Source organism: Oenanthe melanoleuca, chromosome 12 (genome assembly GCF_029582105.1).
Source record: "Oenanthe melanoleuca isolate GR-GAL-2019-014 chromosome 12, OMel1.0, whole genome shotgun sequence".
NCBI classification, from domain to species: domain Eukaryota; kingdom Metazoa; phylum Chordata; class Aves; order Passeriformes; family Muscicapidae; genus Oenanthe; species Oenanthe melanoleuca.
The window spans coordinates 16,667,290-16,689,072 of NC_079346.1; the positions used below are offsets into that span (position 1 = coordinate 16,667,290).

General features: G+C 48.0%; 3 protein-coding genes across 6 annotated transcripts in view; 2 read left to right on the forward strand and 1 right to left on the reverse strand.

The window, feature by feature from the left end:
* Nucleotides 1-1,150, reverse strand: part of CENPP (centromere protein P) — a 110,603-nt gene extending 109,453 nt beyond the window's left edge. Inside the window, exon 1 of the mRNA XM_056501404.1 lies at nt 883-1,150. The gene's annotated coding sequence lies outside the window, so the exon portion shown is untranslated. The remainder of the gene's footprint in view (nt 1-882) is intronic.
* NOL8 (nucleolar protein 8) lies at nt 1,131-19,847 on the forward strand. Of its 3 annotated transcripts, XM_056501389.1 has the most exons (17): nt 1,131-1,167; nt 1,472-1,655; nt 1,798-1,860; nt 2,641-2,719; nt 3,005-3,152; nt 4,017-4,085; nt 4,398-6,296; nt 6,573-6,689; nt 7,019-7,138; nt 7,453-7,537; nt 7,868-8,009; nt 8,526-8,609; nt 9,147-9,415; nt 9,634-9,760; nt 10,210-10,280; nt 10,932-11,014; nt 11,316-12,041. In XM_056501389.1, the coding sequence occupies exons 2-17, from the start codon at nt 1,517-1,519 to the stop codon at nt 11,367-11,369; spliced, it is 3,549 nt and encodes a 1,182-aa protein (XP_056357364.1). In that variant the 5' UTR covers nt 1,131-1,167; nt 1,472-1,516; the 3' UTR covers nt 11,370-12,041. The 3 variants fall into 3 exon arrangements, 2 of the variants coding, with proteins under 2 accessions (XP_056357364.1, XP_056357365.1); XR_008841453.1 differs by having other exon boundaries at nt 10,210-11,014; nt 11,316-11,330; XM_056501390.1 differs by lacking the exons at nt 10,932-11,014; nt 11,316-12,041 and adding an exon at nt 19,560-19,847.
* LOC130258216 (PHD finger protein 7-like) lies at nt 12,981-18,839 on the forward strand. Of its 2 annotated transcripts, XM_056501395.1 has the most exons (13): nt 12,981-13,299; nt 13,616-13,707; nt 13,794-13,895; nt 14,174-14,298; nt 14,375-14,537; nt 14,623-14,729; nt 14,943-15,056; nt 15,207-15,325; nt 15,480-16,580; nt 16,932-17,202; nt 17,928-18,054; nt 18,504-18,574; nt 18,773-18,810. In XM_056501395.1, the coding sequence occupies exons 1-9, from the start codon at nt 13,257-13,259 to the stop codon at nt 16,517-16,519; spliced, it is 1,905 nt and encodes a 634-aa protein (XP_056357370.1). In that variant the 5' UTR covers nt 12,981-13,256; the 3' UTR covers nt 16,520-16,580; nt 16,932-17,202; nt 17,928-18,054; nt 18,504-18,574; nt 18,773-18,810. The 2 variants fall into 2 exon arrangements, with proteins under 2 accessions (XP_056357370.1, XP_056357368.1); XM_056501393.1 differs by having other exon boundaries at nt 17,928-18,839.
* Nucleotides 19,848-21,783: the final 1,936 nt, after the last annotated feature.

Below are 21,783 nucleotides of genomic sequence, written 5' to 3' on the forward strand. Positions count from 1 at the left end.
GGCAGTGAGCGCTCGGAGCCGGCGCTGAAGGCGCTGAAGGGGGGCAGTGAGCGCTCGGAGCCGGCGCTGAGGGTGCTAAGGGGGGCAGTGAGCGCTCGGAGCAGCCGCTGAGGGCGCTGAAGGGGGGCAGTGAGCGCTCGGAGCCGGGGCTGAGGGTGCTAAGGGGGGCAGTGAGCGCTCGGAGCAGCCGCTGAGGGCGCTGAAGGGGGGCAGTGAGCGCTCGGAGCCGGGGCTGAGGGTGCTAAGGGGGGCAGTGAGCGCTCGGAGCAGCCGCTGAGGGCGCTGAAGGGGGGCAGTGAGCGCTCGGAGCCGGCGCTGAGGGTGCTAAGGGGGGCAGTGAGCGCTCGGAGCAGCCGCTGAGGGTGCTAAGGCGGGGCAGTGAGCGCTCGGAGCCGGCGCTGAGGGTGCTAAGGGGGGCAGTGAGCGCTCGGAGCAGCCGCTGAAGGCGCTGAGGGGGGGAAGTGAGCGCTCGGAGCCGGGGCTGAGGGTGCTAAGGGGGGCAGTGAGCGCTCGGAGCCGGGGCTGAGGGTGCTAAGGGGGGCAGTGAGCGCTCGGAGCCGGGGCTGAGGGTGCTAAGGGGGGCAGTGAGCGCTCGGAGCCGGGGCTGAGGGTGCTAAGGGGGGCAGTGAGCGCTCGGAGCAGCCGCTGAGGGTGCTAAGGGGGGCAGTGAGCGCTCGGGGCCGGCGCTGAGGGGAAGGGAGCGCTCAGAGCCGGCGCGCGCGCCCCGCACTTTTCGAACCGCGCGCCAGCCCGCGCGCCTGGACGCTACCACAGCTGCTGCCCGAATGGGAGGCGCCGGCCGCGCCTTCCTTCCCGCCCCTGTCGAACAACAGGGGGATGATTCCCAAGTTATTTCTTATAAATAAAAGGAAAAATACTTGCTTTGTTGGCTGTTCCCTTGTTTACGTTAATTTCTGTTCATGTCTGCCGGAAAACACCGCGGCTTTTCTTCCTGGCTAGTCACTTTCAAAGCGTCCGCTGTCACAGCGCCCAGCCCTCGTGTTCCCACCACATGCGACCGGCCAGAAACAGGAACCCTGGCAGAGGCGAGCAGCCGATCAGAACCCAGCGGCACCAGGGGGCGGAACCCTTTTTTCGAGTGAGAGCTGGGAAGAGTTGCGAGGGGGAAGGTGAGGTGGTGCGCTGATAGGATCGCACATGGCGGCGGTGAGACCGGGCCGGGGACGCCTCGGGGGTGGCGGGGCCGGGGTTCCTCAGGGGGAGAGGGTTTGGCCGTGGGCGGCTCGCGTTACAGTTATATGGTTCAGGGTTTTTAAAAAAAGCCCAACGCCTGAACCCTGGTTTGCTGCAGCAGCGCGGGGTTTGCTGTCGCTGCGCTGGAACAGCGTGTTACTACAAATCAGAGTGCTCTGCTCATAATGTTCTTTTAATGCGCTGATTTGTCCCCACTTCGTTATTCTAATCACATTCATTTCCGTGAGTGTCACTGAACTGTTTTGTCTCCTTGCAGAGGAATAGAGCGTGTATTCTGGGTGTGACACCTTGATTTCACAGAATGGACAAGGAGCAGGTTTCCAAACGTTTGTATGTGGGAGGGCTTGGCCATACGGTTTCCAAGGCTGAACTGGAAGAAAGATTTGGCAAGTTTGGGCGTATTTTGGAGACAGAGATTATTACCAGAAAAGATGATCAGGGTAACAGTTTTCTTTCATCTTTTAAGAGTTATTTATTTTTATGTTTGGAGCGTGAAATGGAGTTTTTGCTTTAGAAACACTTTAGTTTTAAAGGAAATGACAAAACTACATAGAATGTAACTTACTGTTTGTCATTGATCAGGGAATCCTACGAAAACTTTTGCTTACATCAGTGTCAACATTTCTGATGCAGATCTGAGAAAGTGTAAGTACTTTTTCTTTGCTTAGTTATGTTTTTGAGCCAAGTTACATTGCTGATAACTCATGTCATACTCAGTTGTGGTCATGGTAGAGCCTCTTTCATTCTCTTGTCAGGATGACTTTATTTTCTTTAAGCTGCAGTTTTGTGTAAACTGCTTTGCTGAAGTTCTCAGAAATTGCTGTAAGCAGATTGAAAAGATTCCTTGTGACTGAAGTAGGGGTTTTGGGAGTTTCAGAGACTCATAGAATGGCCTGGCTTGGAAGGGGCCTTAATGATCATGTCATTGCACCCCCCTGATGGCAGGGGCTCCTTCCACTATCCCAGGCTGCTCCAAGCCCTGTCCAGCCTGGCCTGGGACACTTCCAGGGATCCCAGGGGCAGCCACAGCTTCTCTGGGCACCCTGTTTGTTTGTTCTAAGCCTTTTATGAAAAGGAGGTGTGCTTCAAATGCTTTCATCAGGTCTATAAAACACTGAAATTTAATAATGTGAGAGGAAACCCAGAAGAAGAGCTGATTTAAAGCTTCTTTTGCAGAAGCTTCCCCTGGATCTGGGGAATGCTGCCATTAGGCATTTTTAAAATGAGAGTTTCAGTTCTGGATGTAAACCTTCTGGTTTAAGATTTGGATTGGCCCTTTCAGATAGGATCCTAACCCAAGTGAGCAATCAGATGTAAGGTCATGGTGAGGGAACCTCAGGCTGTCATAGAAGGAGCCTAGTGAAGTCTGTGATGTGCTTTTTTTAAATGTAGAAAATATTCATTTCCCATCTCTTTGTTTTGCAGGCATGTCAATTTTAAATAAATCTAAATGGAAAGGGGGGACACTGCAAATTGAATTGGCCAAAGAAAGCTTTTTGCACAGGTAGAAACCAATCTTTTCAAATGTATGTTGTTGATAAAATTACCTTTTTTTCTGCTTATCTGATAATATTATGGCTGTACTTTCATCTTGTATGCTCTTATTGTTTCAGTTTTTGTAGACTCTGTGGGCTGTTGATTGATCTTTGATGCTGTACTGTAACATGTTTTGCATCATTATTCCCTCTGAGTAGTGAGTGGTTGCTGTTCTGTGGGAGGGGATCACTGCCAGCTCCAATTCTGCACCTGGGCTCACCTTTTTCCATGTGTGATGTGCTTTCTGGTACAGGCTGGCCACGGAGAGGGAGGAAGCAAAGCTACAGAAAGAGAAACCACAGAGAAATGACCAAATGTGTCTGTTGGAATCTCTGAAAAAGACAGGAGTTGTGGATTTCCACATGAGAGCAGTGCCAGGTACAGAGGTGCCAGATCATAAGGTATGGTGGGGTAGATGTATAAGAGAAATAAAACAATAGAAAGCAAGCTCATTGCATCTAAATTTACGCTTTATGTAAAGAAAATTATTAAGGGTGACAGTCTAAGCTGTGAAAAGTACTCTGAGGAAATACCTCGTGTGTAGACATGGAGAAGGCTCCTGTCATTCTTTGCAGTGACTGGAAAATATCATGATCATACAGTCCACTCTTGCCATGTGAAATGAGGAAGTGCTTTGTTCCTCATTTATATTGGGAATATGTTGTGTCACCCTTAAAAGCTTGTAAAGGAAAAGTGTAACTTATTTCCATGCACCACATAACTTTTGGTGGCTGGGTTGGGCTTCAGCACAGGATGAGAGTCTGCACATACTTACAAAAGTAAGAATAAAGTCACTCAACATGTGAATTGAGGCAACAAAGTTTATATTTACTACAAAGTTTTCAAAACTGTTTGCTAAGCACAGAATGGTTTTGGAGGAATTTTTAAATTTTTTTTGTGAGAAGGGGAAATAGAGCAAAATAATAGTGATCCTGTCTTTGTAGGTACCACTGTTGATTCATAAACCAGAAACCCTGTATTAAAAACAGCACTTATAAAGAAATTTAGTTCTTTATTATCTCTCTTTATTTGTAGGTTGTTGAAATTTAGTTTTTGGCTTTGGTTTGTTTCATTTTTGAGAAGGAAGCTGGCCAAGTTGCATGGTAGGGCTCACTAGAGAAATAAAAAAAGAAGAATTAGTCGCACGTGGTTCTTTATTAGTGTTTTTGTTGCTCAAGAATAAACATTTGTTTTTTTCCAGAGTTACTTCCACTCTGTTTTGTTTTTTTTTTTTTTAAACGCTGTTTATTTTTCTCTTCTTTTAGAAATGGGTTGTTGGAAAATTTGGCAGAGTCTTGCCTATCCTGCACCTCAGGAATCAACAAAAAAATAAAATATCCTTTTCTGATTGTTTGGCTTTGAACACAATTCCCCTCCTTCTTTTGTCACATGGAAAAAGAGTTGCTTGATAGTCCTAATTTTTATTCTTCTGTCAGGCTTAATTGACTGAATCCCCCAAGTAAATCCTGCAGTAAGTTTGTGTGGCTTGAATAGTTGTTTTACACTGCACTCAGTTGCTTAAAGGCTTGTGGTGATGACATGAAAAATCATTCTTTGCTGTCCTTTCCTGCAGAATTCAGCCTGTTCATAAAGCCCTGAGTCTGTTGAAAGAATTGGGGTTGTTCAAATCCTTAACTCAGACTAACGTGGTGAAATATGACCCCTCCAAGTATTGCCACAACCTGAGGAAGCTGGAGGCAGACCTGGCACATGCAGCTCCTGTGTCCCAGCTCACCTGGAAGCTGGAAGGGGGAGATGACAGCACGAGCAGGAAGCGGCGGGGGGAATTCCCTGGGATGAGGAAACCAGCGGAGAAACGCAGGCAGCTGGGCAGCAAGGCCCTGAATGGAGCAGCTCTGTCCTCTGGGTGCCCATCACATCCAAAACACACAGACTCACCAGAGCTCAGCCAAAGATCAAAGCCCAAACCTAGTGAGGAGTCAGAATTGCCTCCAGCAAGGAGACTGGATGGGAAAATATCAGGGAGAGGTTTATTATCGGATCAAAGCAGTGCTAATGGAGTTACAGCCAAAAATAATACCAGTGTTTCTGATAGTGACATTGATTCTGAAGAGGAGATCAGAGCAATGGTAAAGAAAGAGACAGAAAGACAGAAAGCTGTAAATGTTGAGACTGAAAGTGAGCAGTTGGAAATCGTTGGGGATAATTTTGAATTAAAATACAGTAGCCACTGGTCCTTAAGCAATTTGGATGCCGTGAAGAAAGGAAGGAACAAAGAGACAGAGACTATGGAATGTGATAATGGTTATGATTCAGCAGATACAGATGAAATTATTGCTGAAAGTAAACCTCCAGAAGACTCTAAACAGGGGAAGGTGAAAAATAAAGAAATATTAGCTAAAAAAAAAAGTGGTTTGGTAAATGGCTCCTCACCGAAAACTCGCAGTTTAAAAGAAGAACACATTAAAAGAAAAGGGAAAATTAAAAAATCCACGATTGCTGCCTTGCAGAGTACAGCAGCCAACAGTACAACCAAGACATGTGATAGTGACAGCTCTTGTTCAGAGTCTGAGAAAGGGGAGTCTGAAATCAGCTCTGATTATGAGTCTATGATGCAGAACTGTTACCACTTAGACCTCACCTTGGATGACTTAAAAGCACTGGCTGCAGAAAACACTGGGACACCTGCAGAGGGGTCAGGCAGTGAAGAGAGTCCTTGTCAGCCCAGCCTTGAAGATAATCCCAAGGATAATACTGCAAATAAACCAAAACTTTCTAAATTTCACCCTGCAGTTAAAAAAAATGCCATCTGTCCTGAAGATGTTCTGGCTGATATTTTAGCAGGGGAGGAGGATGCTGTTGAGGAAAGCTCCAAGGGACAAAGTAATTCACATTTGAAATATCAGCCCTTCAGAGGAATGGGGTCCCTTTGTGTAAAAGAGTTAAGTAAGGACAGCACTGGGTTAAAGAAGAAGTCTGTAGAAAGTTTGGGACTTGAAGCTTGTACATCTTATTGTGGGGAAGAGTCATCTAAAAATCAGCCAAAGAACCATCCCTTGAGTCCACTTGAAGTCAGCAGCAAAAAGAGACACAAAGTGCCTTGTGAACAGCATGATGGACTGTCAGCTGCTGCCTCCTCAGCAGGTCGGAGACTTCAGCCTGGTTCTGGGCCTCATTTGCAAGGGAAGAACAAAGGTGTGAGTTGTCTGCAAGACCAAAATTCAGAGCACAGAGCTGCTGCTGCCACTACTGATCAGGGTGATGGGAACAGTCACATGGACAGTGATGCTGCAGGGGCCCAGGAACACGTTAAACAGAAGCTGAAGAGCCCAAAACTTCTTTCCAAAACATTAAAGAGGAATACAAGCAAAAAAAGTCCAGACTGTGAAGATAATACAGGTGGGAATGAGAACACAAGCCTTCTGGAAGATAAGGAGCTTTGTCTTCATGCTGCTGTCTCAAAGGAGCCCAGTACAATACAGAAACAGCTCCAGGACAACCAGAGGAGGCTGGCAGCTCTGGAAGAGAGACACAGAGAGAGAGAATTGCAGAAAAAACTCATTCAAGGAGCTCTTTCAAATCTGGTAATTACAACTTCTACCTGAATAATCCACAGTACAAGGAAGAGGGTAATTAATACATGTGGAGTAAGATGTTTTAAAACACCATAGTCTGAAATTTCTGATGACTTTGCCAGTTTTCTTTTCAGAGTATACAAAATGCTGCATACCTCCTCCCTGGAAAACCTGTAGAGTTACAAGAGGAATAGCAGACTCTTCTTTTTGTGTCATGGAATGTCTTTCAGATAGTCATGTCTGAGTGCACAGGTATTTGATGTGTTTGACTTGACTCTTTCCTAGGATAGGCAGCCAGCAGGAAAGCACAAACACATCATATTCGATTCTGATGGGGAAGACGAAGCTGAAGTGAACGAGATGTTGAAAAAAGATGCAAGTTTGGGAAATAAGCATGGAGAAGTAAGTGCTACTGGGAAAAAATCAGTATGACGTAATCAGAAAGTTGAATTTTTATACAGAACTATCTCATATTGTACCACCTGAGTTTCCCTTTGCATGGGTATATTGGCTGTGGTAAAACTGAACAGTCATAACTGTAAAGCAAAATTGTACAGGGTGTTTGGACAAGGTAAGATTTGAAGCATATGGATCAGGAAGGGAGCTGGTTGTGCAAGAAACCTACGTTTTTAGCTGAACTGAAGAGCACATGAACAAAGTTGGTACTGATGTACATTCTCAAACTTACATGAACAGCTGTTTTTCTCTTCTTTTCTGTGTGTGTAACAAAGGATAAGTCAGCTCCCAAACCTTCAGGCAGACTGTTTGATAGCAGTGAGGATGAGCAAGAGGATACGGACGATGAGCGATTCAAAATTAAGCCCCAGTTTGAAGGCAAAGCTGGTGAAAAAGTGAGTGAAGCCATTACTGTAATTTAGTTTTCTTCTAGGTCTCCATTTCAGAAGAACATAACCTGTATCTTTTCACTCTTGCTGTATATGAATTTTATGAACTTAAAATAGAATTTCCTTAAAGGAAGGACATAATGGATGGTGGGGAGTGGGAGGAGTTTCTCTGACATTGACATCTTTGTATACAAAGAAATTACTGGAAAACACATCAAAAGCTAAAGGCAAAGAGTATGTTGGCATTGTTATAGTAAAAAAAAAGGTACTGAGTGATGATTTTCTTCTCCAGTGCTTAATAGCCTCTTTCATTTGTTCAGCTCCTGCAGCTGCAGTCCCGCTTTGGCACCGATGAAAGGTTCCGCATGGATGCTCGATTCCTTGAGAGCGACAGTGAGGAAGAAGGTAAAGCTGATCACATTTCCTGGTTACTGGTAGCACAGAGCCTTACAGCAGCCTTTCTTGCTTTACTGGGATCTTGTGTAGGGCATCTGTCAGTGGCAGGGGAGTTGCACAGTTGTGTGATGTAAGCAGGGAACAGGTTAAATACATGCTCTGACTTTGCCATGAAATAGATGCCTGTGACATTTCTAATGAAAGGTTTTCTACAGTGCAAGGCAGAAAACCTTGAAGTACCTTCAAGATAGAAGCTGCTATAGATGTGAGCTCTTCTAGTACTGTAGTAAATACAGGCTTAGCAGAGAAAACAGAATGTATTTATTTTTCCCTTGGCAGAGACAAACAGCCTGAAGGCAGATGAAGAAGAGGAGCTTGCTGCAGAGAAAAAGAAAAATCTGGAAATACTGGGAAGCCTCCTGAATATCAACCTGGAGCAGCCCAAGCCAAACAAAACAGCCATGAATATGAAGAAATTCAAGTATGAATCATCCACTATCAGTAAAGAAGGAGGTTTAGGAGGGCTAAGGTGTTTTAGGAAGGAAGCTGAAGGACCCTGAAATCTTTGAATTTTGGAAGATGGGCATAAAGGGTTCTTGTGTGTTGTTTTGGATTTTTTGCTCCTTTGGACTTTTGGAATTTTTGCAGTGTTTGGTACTAGAAGAAATGTATCTACATCTACATGGATAGCTGTATTTATGTAGCTCCTCAAGAGATTATCAGGTGCAACTATAAACTCATTGCATAACACACAAATGAGGGCTATATTTTATCTGAAACATCACAGTTTGATTGAATCCACTTCTGCTTGTATGTTTCCTGACCCAGACACTGACTAGAGGGTGCTCTCTAACTGCCACTTAAATTTTGGATTGATTTGGAGCTTTTTTGGTAAAGAAACCAATGTGAATTCCAGTCTGACTCTGAAAGTATGAGGTAGCTTTGAGTTTGACATTTAGAATGTAAATGGTGTTTCTCTTCCTGTCTATTTGTATAGAGATATTAATGCCCTCCGTTATGATCCAACAAGAGAGGACCATGCAGTTTTTGAAAGGAAACCAAGCTCTACAGAAAAGGAGAGGTAATATTACAGCTTGGTACCTACAGTTGTGGTGTTTCTCCCTATGGAAAGATGGTTTGAAACTATGCAGATTGCACTGATTTCAATTTAGTTCTCTCTATGGTTGCTAAAATCAAGGTACACTATGAATTGTGACCACTAAAACCAGCATGTAGTGTCGTTTTTCCTTTCTAGTCCATCTGTTTTCTGCATGCCATTTTCTGTCCTCACTAGCAGTGTGAAAGGTCAGTTCAGGGACTTTAAGATTTGCAGGTCTATGGGAAAAGCATAAGAAGTCTGTGCTAAATACCTAGATTTTTATGTTACCGTGTATGAAGTAAAAAGTCATTTAAGGATGTGGCTAATTAAAAAGGACACTGCTTCTTGCCTTTAGACTCCAAGCTCAGATGTTTCCCCACTGCTTACCCTTGAAAGGGAACCACTCCTTAATGGGTTTGGATGTGTTTAGGGAGACATGAAGAGCGAGGGGGCTTTTGGGGAAACTGTCTTTGCAAAGGACATGTCCTGTAGTGCTATTCTTGAACAATCTCATTTCAGTAAGACCAAAAGGAAAAAGAAACAAGAGAGTGAGACCCTGCCTCAAGTGTCTGAAAAAATCTATTATGATATTGCTGCTGATTTAAAAGACTTGTTTGAATCTTCAAAGAACAAGCCAGAAAATACTGAGGAAATACCCTGGGACAAAGAGGATGCACAGGACTCTGCCCCAGATGACCATTTGGGGCCTGAGAACAACGTAGCTCAGGAATCAACTACTTTCAAGTTTTCCTTCTTTGGAGACACAGAAGAGTTGGGTGTCAAAGAAGGTAAAAGCAGAATACATAAGAGATCCCGAGAACAAAGGGTAAAATACAGGAGCAGAGATATGGCTGAGAAAATCAGGGAGGAGAAAATCTGGGAGGAGAACATCCTTCCTCCATCTGTCTTCTCTAGTGCAAGTATTTCACTTGAAAGGAGGAAGTTTTACTGGCAGCTAAGGAATAATCTGGTTTTGGCTTTTTCTTTTTTGGTCCTGTTATTGCAGAGCCTTATGTACTTGGAACAATAAAACCAGGAAAAGTCACATGGCAAGAGGATCCACGTTTTCAAGACAGCAGTTCTGAGGGTGATGATGAGCCTGAGACGTCAGAAATTGAAAAGGACCAAGAAATGCAAGTTCCATTTGTATTTGTCGTCTGCTTGCCTGTAGTAGTTGGATGCTGTGGGAATACTGACAGCAGCACTCAGGGAATGGGCAAGTGACACTGCACACCTCTGAGCAATGAAAGTCATCTTGGAAAACCATTCATGCTGCACAGGGTCAAACCTCCCAGCAGCCCATGTGGTGTGTAGTTGAACAGGAAAAGAGAGAAGTTGAGAACAGGAAATTAACTGGGTCCTTTTGGTTTGAGCAACCCCAAAGTGAGTTTGGCCAAAAGGCAAAGACACAGTCAGTTTTCTTTTATAAAGGGTGGTTTTTTGAATAGAAGGCTCTATTTGGTTCCTATGGGATAAAGATTTTCAATGTATATCATTTCTCTGAAGCCCTACAGCTTTAACTCGAGTTCATGGAATTTGACAGTACCTTTTAGGATGCTAAAATCCCTCTGTACTTGTCTAGATTTCTTTCGCTACCACACACAGAAAATCCGAGATTTTTCTTCTTCTCCAAAGATGATGAGCGCCTAAGAGGTAGGACACAACTTCTTATTCTTGTTTGTATATCTTTTGCTTTTAAAATCTTACTGGAATTCTGTGAGGAGGAAAAAATGCTGCCTGGTTATGAATGTTTTAGAGTCAAACTTTGCCATCCTTCCTTGTGGTCGATGTTGTGATAGCATGTCCTGGTAATAGAAAGGCTGAGCAGCTTTCTGGCTTTCTTTCAGGAAATTGCCTAATAGATATCGGGACTTGTAGAGCTTACAAAAAAAAATAGTCACTTGACAGGTTACTTAGACATACAGTCTTAGTATACAGCAATCTTTCAGCCTATCTCAATTAGAGAGTGAATTAAAATGGAGATCTCTTAGCAGGCATCAGTTCTGGGGGAAGATGTGGGATCCTGGTGCTGAGCATTTAGTGAAACAGCTGATATTTCAATGCAATCTAGATTTCAGCACGTTCAGAAAAACTGCTGCTGCCTTTCATTTTTCTTAGTACACCAGGCTGCAGTACAGAACATTGCTGTTGGAGCCAATGCGTGCTGGGGGGCAAGAGAATAGGAAGGATGTGAAGAAAATGCCTGATTTTATTACTGGTTTTTTTTGTTCGTACACATTTGTTGGAAGCAGCAGCACAATCAGAAGTGTTTAACCTTATTCACTGGTTCTTTGTTTTGTGCAGAGGGCCCAAGGTTATTTTGTAGATCAGTAGAGCTCAGTGAAGAAAGAGAAGGCTGGGAAGAGAGACGTGCATTATTGCTTGAGGTGAGTATGTGAGGTCAGTTCCCTGGTAACTGTGGCTGAAAGCTAAGTATGGAGAGGGAACACGGCTATGAATGTGCATGAGAATGAATTCAGGTCTGTGAGACAAGCCTGAAATTTTGTAATTGCCTGGGCACAAAAGTTCTTTAGTATACTGGTGTGTATAACATCATGGTGTGATGTCCAGGCAGGCAAACCACTAAAATCTCTGTATGTTACAGGAGCAGCTACTTAACTATGTAAATAAAGTGTTTGAAACAAACTGAATTCAGAAACTCCTCCTAATACTATTTTGTATTTTCAGGAATGCCGGAAGAAGCACAAGGATGCCAAAAGAAAAGTGAGAGCAAAACAATAAATTTTCTTTTAGAGATCAAAACCTTTTCCGATTGTTCCTTGAAGAAGTTGCCAAACAATGTTACTTTTGAAATCGTTTCAGAGATCTAATATGATAAAGTATTGGCCCAAAGTCTTAGCCTGTCTTTCTGAATACAAACATGTTTCTTGTGTCAATTGATGGTCTGTACTAGGGTTTGTAGGGCTTTGTGTGTATCCTTTGAATTTGAGTTGTTTCTTTGCAGGACTTTTAAGAATTAGATGGTGTACTAAAGAGAACATTTTAGTGTGTCCTGCTCTCCAGTGCTGTACAGGCTTGAGAAGGAGCAGGTAGCTCTGTGTCTATGTGCAACTTGCAGGAGCAGCACTGGAGCAGTGCCCAGGGCCTGGAGTTGTAAACGGGTTCCTGGAGCTAAGGACAAAGTGTTCACAGCTTGGGATTGTCTGACCAAGCTCTTCTGGCTCCTCCTGCTTCGAGCCCTTGTGGACACACGGGTTCCCTGCAGAGCCCCAGGTGCAGCTCCCCAACTTCCCCCTCTTCTTCTGCCTCCTCCCTGCCTCCTGGATAAATGCACTCCCTGGCATTGCACCAGATCTGCCTCCCTCCTAGTTTGTTTTCCAATCAAGGTGGCTCTCCCATGGAAACAAAAAAATGGATGAGCTCCTGCTGCCCCAGCATCAGGCAGGTGCAGGGTCTCCCTGCTTGCCAGCCCTAGCCCTGTTCCCCACAGATCCTGCTGATCCTTCTAGAAGTCTTTGACCTGGACTTCCAGGAGCATGTTTCCAATGACATGAATGAGAAAAGTCTACAAAAACTCTTAGTGCTTGTCTTTTTGATTTTTTCCAATGTATTTGCTAGTAGGAAAACATGGACCAAACAGGCAAAATTTCTTTAATGTGGGAAAAGCATCCTGCTGCTGCATTTGATTTCTGAGTGGAGGGCTGTTGCAAGCTCTCCAGTCAGATATAGAGAGAAAACTCCCATTGAATTCTCTGGGTTTCCATTGAGTCAGTGTAAAAGGTGGCGTTTATCGGGAGCTTGAAAATAGTTTTTCTATTTAATATGAAATGCTAAAGTTGTAAGTTCATAGGATGATAGGAAAACTGAGCTTGGGAGACTGCGGTGGTGGTCTCCAGCTTTATCTCCAAATCGCAATGGTGATCAGCAGCTCCATGAATTCAGGTTCATCTTAGATTACTCCAGGCAAGTCTTTAGGAAAATGTCAGTTCACCTAGAGCAGGTTTTGAATGTCTCCACTGCATGAGACTCCACACGAGCTCTCTGGGCAACAGACTGCCAGGGACAGGAGCAGAGATAATGCCTGGCTGGGGCTGGAGCCCTGGAGTGGCACTGCTGAACAGCACCTCTCTGCCCCCACGGCCACCCTCCATGGCTGCCCCGGGCTCTGCCATCTCACCCTGCTCTTGCTGCAGGGGTCCCTGCCCTGCTCCCACACTGACCAAAGGCCTGGACCCATCTCGGAACCTCGGTTCCCAAGGGGGCACCTCCAGTGGTTGCCGGGGAGCTGAGCCACGCCTGCCCCAACTGTGGGTGCAGGATGCTGATGTCAGCGTGGCCATTGTGACCTGTGCCACCAAGGGCACAAAAGGGAGCGCTGGGCTCAGGCCCTGTGTCAGTGCGAGCTGACAACAGGAGGAGAAGGCAGGGCAGGGACGCGGCTGCCCAGGGACCCCAGGGATCCAGAGGAGACAGCAGCGTTCCTCAACGCAGCGACGGGAGAAGGCGGACAGGAGCAGGGCTCACGCAGGGCTGGACAGGGAGTAGTGCCCTCGTGGCTCTGGGCCTGTGTGCCATCTCCCCACACCCTTCTTTCTCCACCAGAGAGAGGACAAGCGCCTGAAGGAGACTGTGGCCTTCCTGCACAGGGCCTCACTGCTGACCAGAACCATGTGTGACAGGAAGCAGGAGGGCCCTGATGCCAGGGAGCCAGGTGAGGGCAAAGCAGCCCTCCCACAGCCTGCCCAGGGGCTCTTGGGGCAGCCAGCGTGGGGCCAGAGCAGAGGCAGGGGGAGGCAGCAGCTGCTCAGCCCTGCTGGGGCTGGGAGCCTCCTTCCTCCCCAAGTGGGGCCCAGCTGGGCCAGGGGGCAGCTGTTGGGACAGCCGTGCCCCCAGTGGCCCCTGCTCTCCAAGGCCTGCAGCCCTGCCCATCAGGCAGGCAGGGACAGAGCAGCCCTGGGGCCGATGCTGCAGGCTCAGAGCCCTGCAGAGGTGCTCATGCCCGGTGCCATTGGCTCTGTCCCCTGCAGCATGCATGCTGTGTCACCGCACTGAGGCTGACCCGGACACCTGCGGTGACAAACTGGAGAAGTTTGGGCTCTGTGCCCACGTGTTCTGCCTGGTGAGTGGCTCCAAGCTCTCTCTGCAGCATTGCAATGGGCACTCCATGCCACTCTCCCCTAATCCGTCCCCTCCCCTCTTCTGCAGTATTTTGCCACACTACTTCCCAGACAAGAAAATGAACGTGTTGGACTCATGGGCTTTCTCCCACGAGATATCCACCTTGCAGTCAGGCGGGCGGCACAGAAGGTGAGAGCCTGACAAACGAGCAGAGATTTGTGCCAGGCGAGGTTTGCCTGAGCTTAGCCCAGACCCCAGGAGAGAAAGGCCGGCCCTTGCAGCCAGCTGTGGGACAAAGCCTGGCTGGCAGCAGCTCCACGGAGGCTCTGGCACAGGAGCCCCCTCCAGCAGGCAGCTCTGTGGGCTGAGTGCCAGCAGCGGCCGCGCCCTGCGCCCTGCCCGCAGCCGTGGGGCTGCCTGGGGAGGCCCCGAGGCCGCCGCTGACGGGGCTGCTTGGCTCTTCCCAGCACTGCTGTGTCTGCGGCCAGAGCGGGGCCACCATCCTGTGCTGCGAGGAAAACTGCGGCAGATGGTTCCACCTGCCCTGTGCCAAGGAGGGCGGCTGTGTCACGCAGTATCTTCCAAATTACAGGTACCTCCTCCTCACTTCTGGCCACCCCCAGGGAAGGATCCAGCATTTCTCATTTTGCCCATCCCTCTTCCCCCAGCTCCTACTGCTCTGAGCACTGTCCAGAGCTGGACATGCAGGTGACTCCAGAGCCAGGCACCGAATGCCCCATCTGCCTGGAGCCTGTGGAGGACAGAATGTCCTACAGAACCATGGTGTGCCCAGCGTGCAAAAGGGCCTGGTTCCACAGGGACTGCATCCAGGTAGGAGCCATGGCCTCAGCCCTGGGCACAGCAGGTGCTCAGCAGCACCAGGGCCTCGCTCACACTGCTTCTGTTTGCCCTGCAGGGACAGGCCATACGCGCTGGTCTTTTATTTTTCAAGTGCCCGCTGTGCAGGAATGTTAGAGAATTTCTAGCACGAATGTTCATCGTGGGGATCCGAGTCCCCTTCAGGTTGGTGTCCTTCTGCCTGGCTCACAAGACAGGAGGATGCCAGTGCTGTGCTGTTCCAGGCCCTGCCCCAGCAGTCCTGGCCCTGGCCTGTCCCATGAGTCTGGGCTTCAGCTTTATGGATGACTTGGAAGAGCACTGGAGATAGAGCAAGCACCCTTTACCGCCGTGAGGGCAGGGCAGCAGAAACTCATCAGGTTTTCTTTTCTCCATCAGACTCCCAACATGGGAGGAAGATGACACCTTTGCAGATTTAGAGGAAAGGCACAGCCAGTGCAATGCCAGGGAATGCCTTTACCCAGGAGGCAGGGAACAGGCAGAGGAACATGGGTAAGTTGGGAAGCTCCACCTGGGGCTCCGCAGAGAACCAGCAGAGTGTGTCGGCACAGGCTCTGCGGAAAGAACCAGAAGAGGTTGTCTGGACAATCCCGTGCTGTGGACGTTTTGTCTTCAGAGCCATGAACCCATTTGCTTCCCCAGGCCCTGGGAACTGCTCCTATGCTCCTCCTGTGCTGCTGAGGGCACCCACAGGCGCTGCTCTGGCCTGAGAAACTGCATAGAAAGCTGGGAGTGTGACACCTGTGCTGGTCTTGGCACAGGTATGAGGCAAAGCACCTGGGTGGCCCTGGGCTGGGGATGGTGCCCAGGCTGGGCTTGGCAGAGCCTGTCTGCACCTGGAGGGCTGGGGGCACAGCTCTGGCCTGGCCTGCCTTGGGCCTGGGGGGCTTTTGACATTCCTGCGTGCCCTTACAGCCTCCAGGGATGGGCCGGAGCTCCATGGCCCCAGCCTGACCAGCCAGTCGGGACTGGAGCCTCCTCATGGCTCCCCAGAATCAGAGGCCATCAGCCCCAGCTCCCACAGCCTGCTGCCATCGGGTCTGGCTCCCCAGTCTCCAGAGACCAGCAGGCGCAGCAGCCACCGACATGCAGCAGTGCAGACGTCACTGCCACCTTCCTCGCTGGACACCAGCAGCTCAAGCACATCAGGGTCAACATACAGCAGCTCCACAGACCCTGAGAACAGGGTCCATTGCAGATGTGCAGGGCCTGAGCGCAGGCGAAACGGCTCTCGCCAGCAAGGTCGGACCCCAAATCAACCCATCCAGTCAAGGAGTCACCGTGACAGGAGCAGGAGGGCAAAACCAAGGGCTGAGAGGCGCAGGCAAAGGGAGACGCCATCACGGGAATTCCCCAGACGCAGCTGCTCCCGCCTGCAGCGTCGGGCCACGAGTCCAGCTGATCAGACAAGGAATCTTCGTGACAGGAGCCACAGGAGAACTTCAGGGACTGAGGGGCCCAGGCGAAGGGAGACATGGTCAGAGACATTCCCCAGACGCAGCCGCTCCCGCCTGCAGCATCAGGCCCAGAGTCCAGCTGTCCGGTCAAGGAGTCACCGTGACAGGAGCCACAGGAGAACTTCAAGAGCCGAAAGGCCCAGACGAACAGAGACACCATCAGGGCCGTCCCCCAGACGCAGCCGCTCCCGCCTGCAGCGTCAGGCCCAGAGTCCCGCTGTTCAGACAAGGAGTCGGCGTGGCAGGGACACCAGGACAGCATCACGGGCTGACAGGCCCAGACGAACAGAGACACCATCAGGGCCGTCCCCCAGACGCAGCCGCTCCCGCCTGCAGCGTCGGGCCTCGAATCGACCTGTCCGGTGCAGGAGTTGCCAGGACAGGAGCAGCAGCACAGCAGCAAGGGCTGACAGACCCAGGCGCAGGGGGACACCGTCAGGGACGTCGCGCAGGAGCAGCCGCGCCCGCCAGCGACATCGGCCCTCAACTTGGACCTGAAACAGCAGCACTTAGTGCCATCTTTCCTTTCTAGTCTGTCTGGTTGCTGTTGTTAGTGAAGGTGAGAATGGTCAATTCAGGGATTTGAAATATGCAGGGCTTTGAGAAATCTGTATTAGCTCTTGATGTTTCTTTTGGCAGGAAAGAAGTCTGTGCTAAGTAGCTTGACTTCTATGTTACCATGTATGAAGTGAAAAGTTACTTAAGAATGTGAAAAATTAAAATTAACACTGCTTCCTGCCTTGAAACTCTTACCTCAGATGTTTCCTTACAGCTTCCCCTTGGAGAGTGAACCACTTCTTAATGGGCTTGGATGTGTTTAGGGAGACATGAAGAGCAAGGATGCTCTTAGGGAAACTTTCTTTGGAAAGGACATGTGCTGTGTTGATATCCTTGAACAATCTCATTGCAGTAAAGCCAAAAGAAGACGGAAGAGAATGAGAGACTGCCTCAAGTGTCTGAAGAAATCAATGATGATTTTGTGTTGATTTAAAAGACTTGCTTGGACCTTCAAGGAACAAACAATGAAAAGACTGTGGAAATACCCTGGGACAAAGAGTGTGCACAGGACTCTGCCCCAGATGACTGTTCACGACCTTTGCCTGAGAACAACATAGCTCAGGAGTCAAATGCTTCCATGTTTTCCTTCTTTGGAGAAACAGAGGAGTTGGGTGTCAAAGAAGGTAACAGCAAAACCCTTCTAACAGTGCCATTTCTAAGGAAGAGCTTCTGGCAGGCACTGTAGAGCAGTATGGTGTAAAGAAGGTCAGGATCCAGGGGATTTTCAGCAGCCAAAGTCAGTAATTAGGCACAAGATTTTTGATGTTCATTACTACTTGCCAAGGCTGTGGTAGATTAATGAGAAGTAACTCATGCTTGCATCTCAGGACTTTTGAAAGGCATGCTTTGAGAAGGCATTGGGTTTTGTGCAGACTGATGGAAAAGCTTGTTGTCATCCCCTCAATTTCTCAAAGAGGGGAAAAGGTGACACACCAGTTATACAGAGTTTCCTAGAACTCATCAAAATTTTAAAGGAAACACATCTTAATGTAGACTGATGAGCCACATCCTGGAGTTGACCCCAAGATCCATGAGCATTCTATTCTATTAAAAAACCTCAATGCAACCACCCAAAGCAACAAGGCCCCCACACTTGTGCTGAATTCAGAAGGTATTCAGTGTCTTCTGAATTCAATGATAAATGTTTGAGAATACATAAGAGATCCCTAGAACAAAGGGTAAAATACAGAAGCAGAGATACAGCTCAGAGAATCTGGGAGGAGAACATTCTGTCCTTTCTCCATTTGTCTTCTCCGGTGCAAGTATTTCACTTGAAAGGAGGAAGTTTTCCTGGCAAGAGAGATCATCTGGTTTTGGCTATCTTTCTGTTTTGGTGCTGTTATTGCAGAGTCTTCTGTACTTGGAACAATAAATCTGGGAAAAGTCACATGGCAAGAGGATTCACATTTCCAAGACAGCAGTTCTGAGGGTGATGATGAGCCTGAGACGTCAGAAATTGAAAAGGACCAAGAAATGCAAGTTCCATTTGTATTTGTCGTCTGCTTGCCTGTAGTAGTTGGATGCTGTGGGAATACTGACAGCAGCACTCAGGGAATGGGCAAGTGACACTGCACACCTCTGAGCAATGAAAGTCATCTTGGAAAACCATTCATGCTGCACAGGGTCAAACCTCCCAGCAGCCCATGTGGTGTGTAGTTGAATAGGAAAAGAGAGAAGTTGAGAACAGGAAATTAACTGGGTCCTTTTGGTTTGAGCAACCCCAAAGTGAGTTTGGCCAAAAGGCAAAGACACAGTCAGTTTTCTTTTATAAAGGGTGGTTTTTTGAATAGAAGGCTCTATTTGGTTCCTATGGGATAAAGATTTTCAATGTATATCATTTCTCTGAAGCCCTACAGCTTTAACTCAAGTTCATGGAATTTGACAGTACCTTTTAGGATGCTAAAATCCCTTTGGACTTGTCTAGATTTCTTTCGCTACCACACACAGAAAATCTGAGATTTTTCTTCTTCTCCAAAGATGATGAGCGCCTAAGAGGTAGGACACAACTTCTTACTGTTGTTTGTATATCTTTTGCTTTTAAAATCTTACTGGAATTCTGTGAGGAGGAAAAAATGCTGCCTGGTTAAGAATGTTTTGGAGTCCAAATTTGCCATCCTTCCTTGTGGTGGAATACTGTGAGAAAGTCCTGGTAAAAGAAAGGCTGAGCAGCTTTCTGGCTTTCTTTTCTTTCAGGAAATTGCCTAATAGATATCGGGACTTGTAGAGCTTACCAAAAAAATAGTCACTTGATAGGTTACTTAGACATTTGGGATCCTTACAGGTATGTGTGTCATCTTTAACTTTTTCTTGCCTTTCTGGTGTTACCATTAGAAATGTTGAGTGTTCTTGTCAGCCACTTGGGTCCGTGTAGTTTTTCATCCTAATGAATCTGAGGTTTTCTCTTCTGAATCTAGTGAATTTTGTATTTAAAAAACAAGAAAACAACAAGAGGAAAAATACTCAGTCCCAAAAAATTTCACAGGCCGCCAAAACAATTCCTTGTTACATTTTGTATTGTCTTCAGATAAGCCAAAATGATGTTTGTGCCTTGAGACTTATTAGATAATTCTGATGAAACACATTGCTGTGCTCATCCAGTTACTGCCCTGCACTCTTCCAGCCTATCTGATGTCCAGAGTGAATTAAAATGGAGATCTCAGTCCTTAGCAAGCATCAGCTCTGGGGGAAGATGTGGGATCCTGGTGCTGAGCATTTAGTGAAACAGCTGATATTTCAATGCAATTTAGATTTCAGCACGTTCAGAAAAACTGCTGCTGCCTTTCATTTTTCTTAGTACACCAGGCTGCAGTACAGAACATTGCTGTTGGAGCCAATGCGTGCTGGGGGGCAAGAGAATAGGAAGGATATGAAGAAAATGTCTGATTTTATTACTGTTTTTTTTTGTTTGTACATTTTTGTTGGAAGCAGCAGCACAATCAGAAGTGTTTAACCTTATTCACTGGTTCTTTGTTTTGTGCAGAGGGCCCAAGGTTATTTTGTAGGTTAGTAGAGCTCAGTGAAGAAAAAGAGGGTTGGGAAGAGAGACGTGCATTATTGCTTGAGGTGAGTATGTGAGGTCAGTTCCCTGGTAACTGTGGCTGAAAGCTGAGCATGGGGAGGGAACACGGCTATGAATGTGCATGAGAACAAATTCAGGTCTGTGAGACAAGCCTGAAATTTTGTAATTGCCTGGGCACAAAAGTTCTTTAGTATACTGGTGTGTATAACATCATGGTGTGATGTCCAGGCAGGCAAACCACTAAAATCTCTGTATGTTACAGGAGCAGCTACTTAACTATATGTAAAGAAAGTGTTTAAGAGAAATAGTGAATTTAGAGACTTCTACTAATAGAGGATTCAGAAACTTCTCCTAGGAACATATTTGATTTTTATTATTTACTGCAACGCTGAAGGAAGCATAAGGATGCCAAAAGGAAAGTGAAAGTAAAGCAATAAACCTTTTATTGATTAGAAGCGTGTCATCATTATTCCTTGAAGAAGTGGCCAAACAAAGTTAGTTTCAAAATCCTTTCAAAGATCTAACAGGAAAACCTATTGGGAAAGCCAGTTAGGCAGCGTTTCCGAGCTGGGGCTGATGGTCTCGGGTTCTGGGCAGCCTGGAGTGGCACTGCTGAACAGCACCTCTCTGCCCCCACGGCCACCCTCCATGGCTGCCCCGGGCTCTGCCATCTCACCCTGCTCTTGCTGCAGGGGTCCCTGCCCTGCTCCCACACTGACCAAAGGCCTGGACCCATCTCGGAACCTCGGTTCCCAAGGGGGCACCTCCAGTGGTTGCCGGGGAGCTGAGCCACGCCTGCCCCAACTGTGGGTGCAGGATGCTGATGTCAGCGTGGCCATTGTGACCTGTGCCACCAAGGGCACAAAAGGGAGCGCTGGGCTCAGGCCCTGTGTCAGTGCGAGCTGACAACGGGAGGAGAAGGCAGGGCAGGGACGCGGCTGCCCAGGGACCCCAGGGATCCAGAGGAGACAGCAGCGTTCCTCAACGCAGCGACGGGAGGAGAAGGCGGACAGGAGCAGGGCTCACGCAGGGCTGGACAGGGAGTAGTGCCCTCGTGGCTCTGGGCCTGTGTGCCATCTCCCCACACCCTTCTTTCTCCACCAGAGAGAGGACAAGCGCCTGAAGGAGACTGTGGCCTTCCTGCACGGGGCCTCACTGCTGACCAGAACCATGTGTGACAGGAAGCAGGAGGGCCCTGATGCCAGGGAGCCAGGTGAGGGCAAAGCAGCCCTCCCACAGCCTGCCCAGGGGCTCTTGGGGCAGCCAGCGTGGGGCCAGAGCAGAGGCAGGGGGAGGCAGCAGCTGCTCAGCCCTGCTGGGGCTGGGAGCCTCCTTCCTCCCCAAGTGGGGCCCAGCTGGGCCAGGGGGCAGCTGTTGGGACAGCCGTGCCCCCAGTGGCCCCTGCTCTCCAAGGCCTGCAGCCCTGCCCATCAGGCAGGCAGGGACAGAGCAGCCCTGGGGCCGATGCTGCAGGCTCAGAGCCCTGCAGAGGTGCTCATGCCCGGTGCCATTGGCTCTGTCCCCTGCAGCATGCATGCTGTGTCACCGCACTGAGGCTGACCCGGACACCTGCGGTGACAAACTGGAGAAGTTCGTGCTCTGTGCCTCAAAAAACTACACCAGGATACCTGCTCATTTATAATGCCTTTTTTAGAGATGATGTCTGAGCTGCACACACTGGCTCTAGTCCCGCAAAACGACACAGACAACCAAAGGAAATACAACTCTACCTTCACAAGCAATGCCAGGTTTCCCCTGCTCACGAACACGTAAAACATTACTAGACGGTCCTTTTATCGTAAGGCCAGGTCCTGCTGGTAGCGTGCTGTCAGGTCATGGCGACAATCCAAAGCAGCTCCAGCTGGTGATCTTCCCTACAGCGTTACTTTTCTCAGCTGTGCAACACTATTTCCAGTCTCACATTTTATTTGGGCTCGTTATTTTAGGAGGTTTAAGTCTGAGTTCTGTCGCAGCATTCTCTGCCTCTCTCATTTGCATGTACTCACTGACGTCACTCCTCCTCCCCTGTCACAGGCGCCATTTTAGGGAAGCAGCGAGGGCATTAACCCGACGCGAGGGGAAAGGGATATGGATTAGACAATTGGGGCCGAAAACAGGGTGGGCCAAGAACTTAATATTAACGATTAACATTACAGACAACTGGAAACATTTATAAAAACATACA

Coding starts and splice junctions, on each gene's coding strand:
- LOC130258216 (XM_056501393.1), top strand. CDS start 13,257: ATGTGTGACAGGAAGCAGGAGGGCCCTGATGCCAGGGAGCCAG. Junction 13,300..13,615: donor CCCTGATGCCAGGGAGCCAG/GTGAGGGCAAAG, acceptor TGTCCCCTGCAG/CATGCATGCTGTGTCACCGC. Junction 15,326..15,479: donor CTGTGCTGGTCTTGGCACAG/GTATGAGGCAAA, acceptor GTGCCCTTACAG/CCTCCAGGGATGGGCCGGAG.
- NOL8 (XM_056501389.1), top strand. CDS start 1,517: ATGGACAAGGAGCAGGTTTCCAAACGTTTGTATGTGGGAGGGCTTGGC. Junction 8,610..9,146: donor AGCTCTACAGAAAAGGAGAG/GTAATATTACAG, acceptor ATCTCATTTCAG/TAAGACCAAAAGGAAAAAGA. Junction 9,761..10,209: donor ATTGAAAAGGACCAAGAAAT/GCAAGTTCCATT, acceptor GTACTTGTCTAG/ATTTCTTTCGCTACCACACA.